Source organism: Trachinotus anak, unplaced genomic scaffold (genome assembly GCF_046630095.1).
Source record: "Trachinotus anak isolate AG129_WGS33_773 ecotype Australia unplaced genomic scaffold, CSIRO_AGI_Tana_v1 ptg000007l, whole genome shotgun sequence".
NCBI lineage: Eukaryota > Metazoa > Chordata > Actinopteri > Carangiformes > Carangidae > Trachinotus > Trachinotus anak.
Window position 1 is genome coordinate 352,906 of NW_027273858.1, and position 7,095 is coordinate 360,000.

Consider the following 7,095-nt stretch of genomic DNA (forward strand, 5'->3'; position numbering starts at 1 on the left):
CGTCGGTTTGTCTTCATCTTTTCTACACTCGTCTCTGAAGGGCTTGTACAGAGTTCAGGGATTCACCTGCACGTTCAGGTAGGGGCGGGGCCAGAGGGTGTGTGGACGGATTTTAGGATGTTAGGGGCGGGATTGTGAGGTGAGGGAGGGATTAGGGGTGGGGTCTTGGGAGTTTCTGGATTAAAAGTGTTTATTTTTCAGCATTCAGTAACGACATTGATACTCATGATGATGATGACGACGATGTTCATGTGACTGTTTTGAGCCAATCATGTCTTCTCTCATGCATTCCTGTCAGACGACAGACTGTACTGAAGATTTCAACAAAAAAATGCAAATAAATGTTTTGAAAACTGATGCCAAATAAGGCTTTTTTCCTTTTTCTGTTACCGTGACAGTCCGGTGGTGCGTGGGACACCCTGTTGTCTTAGGCTTGTTCTGTCACTGTGGAAGTTCTGTGACGTGCCAGAGGCCTGCAGACAGATGGGTTCAAGCTTTTAATCCATAGTTTTATGGCAACAAATCAAAACACTCCAACAACACTGGAGATGAGAGTTTGTGCTCTGCAGTACTTGGACACAGCGATAAAATACAGTTTGCAGCTCTGATGATGTCAGAGTCACACGTCTGTCAGAATTATTGAAACCAAAAACGATCTTCAGACCCCAGTTTGATCTAGTGATGTAACTGAATTAACTCCTCACACATGAATATTTTATTTCTCATTCACTGTCACTGCGCTGTCATCTCATCAACCTCGTGCAATCAGTAACCAGCTCAGTTCTGTTCCATTCAGTCATGTTGATATGATCTATGCTGAAGTCACACATCACTGGGATAAACAGTAAATGTTCACAGCTGTTTCTGGCAAGAGCAATTTTTAATCTGAAAGAAGTATCTGTGTGGTGTTTTTCAGCCCTGAATACTGTCTGCAGGTATCCCCCCCACCCCCTCACACCTGAACCTGATCTGAAGCTCTGACTGTGAACTCCTGTATTTTGTTTATTGGAGCCCTGTGGCCTTCACATGATTTCACTCATTAATGATGGTGCAGCATTTATTAAAGTTCACAGAGAATCTGTAAATATTCATGTTGACACAGAGCTCAGACAACACCACACTGCATTATGGGAAATCTCCCGCAAAACTTTATTTCAGATCATGTGGTTTGATGATGTCACTGTTTCCTGGTCTGTGATTGGTCAGGCATTGCAGAGGTCGGTGTGGCAGCAGGTCCAGCCACTATGAGAGCAGACATCCAGCCGAGTGCAGCCTTTTTCTCCATTATCTGCAAACAGGAAACGCATCATCAGAGCCTCAATGCTTTCCACAGTAAAGGTTCCCTGTCTTGTTCTCAAAGAGATCTGGCTGTGAATCTGGCTGTAAAGATTTATTTAATCTGATGTTCAGTCTTTCAGACGAGATTTATAATGATTCAACTTTTAATTTGAAGGTTTAACATGTCAACGTTAAAAGGTGAGTTCACATAAAGAAGACTCACCTCTGGTGTAGCAGGCCTGTTGGACTTTGCTGCTGCACTGCAGACGCTGGTTCCTGACCATCAGGAAGTCCTCGCCATAACACTCGATGGAATGTTTAGCTGCAACACAAACACACCTTGGTCAGCTCACACCTGTCTCACACCAAACAACCTGATCCAGCGGCCACACATGTGCCAGCATAGACAGAGCTGTTTTCAGTGACACATGAGAGAGTGAAGATTCCACAAGACATCATGAGTATCAGTCTGAATGGGCGACTGTGTCATCGTATCTTCAGATTAAAGCGTTAAGTGTGTACCTGAGCAGAGTGGCAGCAGCAGCAGCAGCAGCAGGTAAGCCTTCATGTTTCTAGTTTTCTGTCAATGCGACTGAACAAGCAGGAAAAACTGAGACGAGCTGAACAGTGCTGGACTTTTATCTCCTGCTGAGACACACAAAGGTGAACAGACAGATAACTGATCAAAAGACAAACTGCTCTGAACTCGTATCAGGTCAGGAACAACGTTGCTCTGTTGTTTGTCTAAACTTTGATCAGTCCCAAGTCTGTCTGAAGTCATGTCATCACATCACGTTTGAAAATCAGCAGATTCTGCTGAGTCAGGACTGGTGTTTGTATGTGTTGTTCTGTACATGTGGGGGGGTGGGGGGGTGGGGGGTGATAGACTTACTATACTATGACAAGTTAACTTAATTTACTGGCATTTTTATAAGTTATTAGCACATGACATCTTTGAAAACGTACGATACTATGAAATTGTTGTTTTTATGACTTACCATATTATGATGTAACTTTTTATTTAGTAAAATTATGTACCTATTACCTCAAAAAAGGTCTTCTCATGGCTGCTGATCAGACATGCACAATATTTACAAGGAATTATGGACATACAATACGTGTTATAACTTATAATATTCATAATATTATTAATAATAATTAATAATATTAGGTAACGTAACAATTATATTAAACTCAGATCAGTTTTTCTTTGCCGTGAATTCAAACAGCTAACCATGCTAACCATGCTAACTATTGTAGATTATTTTCTATCCAGTGTCGGAACAAATTAAACAGCACATTATTTGCTGTTTGGAATTTCCTGAACAATAACACAACAAAACAACAATAACAACAAAACAGAAAAGCAGATAAAGGAAATACTGGTCAGACTGGCACCAAAACAGTCACTGAGAGGACACGTCTCACCCATTATGGACTAATTACAATCTGAATACACAATCTGCTTAAAGTGACTGGACATTGTGTTTGATTCTTGCCTCATCACCGATCACACTGCTCATTAACACAACTGTGCCACCATCCCTGGAGCGCAACCACAGATCACCCGCAAAATACAACAAGGTCACTCAACATAAACATGGCTTCTTTTCATTTACCATGTGTGAAATCACCAAACATACTTAGAGCTGATTGGATGAAATCACATCCCATAAAACTTAAGTCATAAAAGGTTCACAACCCCAAATCCAGGGTTCGTGCCGGCGGATCATCACGATCACAGGAACCTCGGTGGGATGTTCTCCAGTCTCTGTGCTGTGCTCAACCTGAGACTTGAGCTCTGGCTCTTGTGTCTGTGCCTGTGACCCTGAAGTGATGTGGTTCCACCTTTTTCTGGAAAATTCAATGAACACGTCAATGACAGAAAATACAAATCTGTTTCCATCACTAGTCACCGAAATCCACCAAATCACCAAATCCTGATTGTCCAGGACACTGAGGGGGAGAGGAAGAAAAACTGGTGCTTCAAAACAGCTGTAAAGCAGCAGGTGTGAACAGATGTACTTAGAGAGGACCGCTTGTGATTGGATCAGTGAAGATGCATGTTAATACCAGGTCTGACCAGGTCTAAGACCAAACCTGGACTTTCAAGTTGAAATAAAAACAAAGAAAAAGAAGAGGCAGTTTTCTTTTACTGAGTCTCCTTTAATCTGTTTGTACACTTGGCTAATGCACACACACACACACACACACACACACACACACACACTGATCACAATAAACTCAGTATAAAAATCAACCCATGAACATCATTCACACAATAAAATCTGCTCCTCATCATCCACAGACAAGTTTTGGTTGAAAAATAAATTCATGCATCTGAGCATCGTTTTGTGTCTCCATGTACATTATGATACAAAAAAAGCTACACAATCTGACAACCTGTACACAGAAAAACAGAGTGCAGCATGTGGGGAACAAGTTCAGGTTTTTTTTTTTAAGTGTGTATTTATTTTTTGTGAATGGCCTCCTCTGTTTTTGTGTTTCAGTATCTGCGGCCGCTGTGAACGAACACACCACACCTGCACTCTGCACAAACACCTGTACATCAGATGACCACTAAATCTGAAGCCACAGCACAATGACAGAGATTTTCAGGCCTGTTTACGGCATCGCTGATCACAACGTCACAAAATCTTCTTCTGCTCTACGGCAGCTCAGAGGGGACATGTGTGTTTCCCCTGTTGTTTCTGACAGAATTTTAAACTGTTCTTAAGGGTTGACTGTGATGTAGTTTCATTATTTCCCCACACACCTAGAAACCAACCAGTCCTCTACAGCTGAGGTGATTAGTTGAGTAAAAAAAAAAAATTGGCATTAATTAATTGGCAACAAGTTCGATTATTGATTTTTTAAAAAACAAAAATACAGAAAATACACTGGTTCCAGCTTCTCACATGTGAATAACGGACACTTTTCTATGATATTAAACTCAAAGTTTGGGGGTTTTGTGACAAAAAAAAAGAAAAAAAAAAGATTTTTGAACAGAAGTAATTTGACAAAACAAAACTGGATAACAAATATAAACTATTACAGCTCAGGAGGGTGGGGGTCTGGGGGCCACACTGATCTGTTGTCTTCTTTGCAGACATAAGGGGGTGTGATTACTTCAGTGACCTCAGGAAATCGAGCACGTCGGGGTAAACAAGTCAACAAAGCAGGCGTGTAACTTCTTTTTCTTTGTTCATCTTTACACAAACAGACTCTCTGACACTTTTCACAGAGGTTAATATTCAGACACAGAAAACTCATCCACACTCTCATGTCCACAGGTGTAAATTAGGCATAAATAACATCTAGATATTTCCATAAATATTTCTCTGAACGTGTTTTTTTCCAGTGTTGTTTTACGATCACGATGCTTTGGATGTTTCATGTCTTTAAATCAAAAACAGCAGCAGCAAAGCAAAAATGCTTCTTTTTTTCTCATCTGCTTTGGATGAATAAAAGTTTGAACATTCTCAGTGTAGCACCAGACACAGTACAAAAAAAGTTCAACTATGGATTTAAAAAAACTACAGCGTATGAAATACCCCCCTTCCCCCCCAAAAAAGAAAAACAAACACAGGTAGAAAGATCCAGAAAGGCACTTAAGTGTGATGAGAAACTGAAATGAAAAGTGATTTTAAATTAAATGGTCAAGTTTCAGACAAACTTCAGGAGGTTTGTGTAAAAATTATTTCTTATAAAGCAGTTTCCTACAGTCCAGTATCACATCCCAGTGAACCCAGTACAGAGCCACTGATATGATTTAACAGCTGCGAGATCAAATCTGACCAGAAACTGACTGTTAGAGTTTATCCCGTAAATTCTCCCATCAGTTTCACTTGAATGGTTTATTTCCATGCAGGACCCAAATGCAGCATCAGTAACTGTTCTGAGAAGTGTCTGAATCCAGGGGTCAGATGTATAAATGATTCACAGAAGAAGAAGAATGTGAGAACCTCCTCGTTTCTAAAGTGAGACAGAATCTAACAATAAAGATGATTATTTATTTAGGCTGAACGCACAATTCTGCAGAGGCCACAGTGATCTGTAATGTGACAATTAAACACACACGAATTAACTTTGTGTCAGTCACAGTTTCAGTTTCATTATTTCAATTTATTTCCATGTTTGTACTGAATCGCACTTTGTAAAGTCTGTTTAGATACGAGAAACTAAATCCGTCTTCAGCCTCAGGTTCATTGTCTCCACACTCTTCCTCCATCACCTACACTGACATCACCTTGGAAGGGGATTGACAGCAGCAACAAATGTTTTTTTGTTTGTTTTATTTTGGAAAATTAAGTTTTAAAATTTTTCACTCATGTGAACAGAAACAGGAAACAGGAAGAATAATGTTGCCGTGGATTCAGTGAGTTGAGTCTCGTCTTTTAGCCTGTATTTGTTTACATTTTGGAAAATTATGTTTGCTGAATTTGCTGACATCACTTCCTTTTTGCTACGTACCATTGGATGTACTGACAAATATCACAGGATTATTTTACACTTGAAGAAATTCTAAAAACCTGATGATTCTGAGGGAAGTTCTGAATTGATCCAATTCCTGTTCCAGACATCTGTTGTACACTATGTCATAATTATATAAAAGTAAAAGAGAAGAACTCTGATTGTATTTTTTTTGTTTGCACTTCTGTACGTGTCAGTGTTGTTTTAACACACAGTTGTGACCCTCCCTTTTACGGGGGTGTTGACGGTAATCTCAGGATCACAGTGGGAGTGGAAAAGAGGCTCGTGCACATGCAGCCACTTCCACAATGACTCATAAAACAGAAGCACAAGTTTACACAGAACAATGTGTCTGAACATTTCAGTCATGAATCTGCAGCTTTATGCATCTGGCCCGTGGACAGGAGGAAACACTGACACTCAGGTTGTTTGATGGAAGAGAAAATGTTCCGGCTCCATTTTCTGAGAAAAGTTTATAATCTGTAATCAATACGTTTACGAATGATTAACAAATCGTTTACTAATGTTTTATAAGACATTAATGAGTGCAACATTTCAGTCATTGTGTGGACTGTCTGACCGCTGATCCTCTGCAGGACGTCTGGATCAAAATCCATTTGTAATCTGATTCTTCACATCTACAAATACAGATTCTAATTATGGTAAAAACATTTACCTCATTTCACAACCTGGAAACCCAAACGTTGTTCTTATCAATGACTTAGTAAATGATTTACTAACCGTTAATAAATCCTCTACAGAAAGTGGTTCTGATTTTTCGTGACGATCCAAAATGAGAAGCTCACACACAAACAAACATGTTGTTGTGTTTGCACATTGAACCGTGTCCTCTTGGTTTCTGCCTCTCTGCAGCTGCAGATGTTCACCTCATCAGTCAGCGACGGCATGTTTGTCGTCTGAGGTACAGCAGCTGCAGCCACAACCAGGCTCTCCGCCACTGTCCTGGCCGCGTGGACTCAGTCCTCTAACCGGGCAGATGTGAAGTCAAATGAACCAACAACAAAACTGAACAAAGTCTGCGTCTCTGCTCGAAACCATCTCTTTTCACCTCTTTGTGGTTTGTTCATGTTCAGAGTCATGTGATCCATCAGGACACGTCGGGTCAACGAGCTGTGGTCTGTAGCTTTCTGCCTCGTCACCAACAGACAGGTCGGTGGTTCAGGTTGTGGGTTCGATTCCCTCTGGATCCACTTGTGGTGCTGTTAAGGCGCTTTGGATCAAAGCGTCGGCAGAAATCTCTGCGTTCACAGACATTTCCACACAAACACACTGCAACAGACAAACAGACAGTCAGACACTCACTGCTGAGACACTGGGAACTCT

The 7,095-nt window shown here is 40.7% G+C and overlaps 2 protein-coding genes across 5 annotated transcripts in view; both read right to left on the reverse strand.

Annotated features, from left to right (window-relative positions):
• Positions 1-1,121: 1,121 nt before the first annotated feature.
• Positions 1,122-1,964, reverse strand: LOC139622493 (uncharacterized). The gene is made up of 3 exons (XM_071479817.1): positions 1,801-1,964; positions 1,502-1,600; positions 1,122-1,288 (listed from the first exon to the last, which is right to left on the reverse strand). Exons 1-3 carry the CDS (start codon positions 1,844-1,846, stop codon positions 1,203-1,205), a joined length of 231 nt encoding a protein of 76 aa, XP_071335918.1. The 5' UTR covers positions 1,847-1,964; the 3' UTR covers positions 1,122-1,202.
• Positions 1,965-3,185: 1,221 nt separating this feature from the next.
• The window catches only part of LOC139622492 (echinoderm microtubule-associated protein-like 6), a 60,871-nt gene continuing 56,961 nt past the window's right edge, over positions 3,186-7,095 (reverse strand). For 3 of the 4 annotated variants that reach the window (XM_071479814.1, XM_071479815.1, XM_071479816.1), the window contains one exon: positions 3,187-7,041. In XM_071479814.1, coding sequence (XP_071335915.1) covers positions 7,017-7,041 — 25 coding nt within the window. In that variant the 3' untranslated portion in view covers positions 3,187-7,016. Of the gene's footprint in view, positions 7,042-7,095 lie in introns of all 4 variants that reach the window. The other variant, XM_071479813.1, reaches the window with a different exon arrangement.

What these genes read in the sequence shown, in the direction of transcription:
- LOC139622493 (XM_071479817.1), bottom strand. Translation starts at nt 1,846, where the DNA reads ATGAAGGCTTACCTGCTGCTGCTGCTGCTGCTGCCACTCTGCTCAG. An exon ending in GCTGCTGCCACTCTGCTCAG is followed by an intron (nt 1,601 to 1,800) that starts GTACACACTTAA and finishes TTTGTGTTGCAG; the next exon opens with CTAAACATTCCATCGAGTGT. An exon ending in ACAGGCCTGCTACACCAGAG is followed by an intron (nt 1,289 to 1,501) that starts GTGAGTCTTCTT and finishes TCCTGTTTGCAG; the next exon opens with ATAATGGAGAAAAAGGCTGC.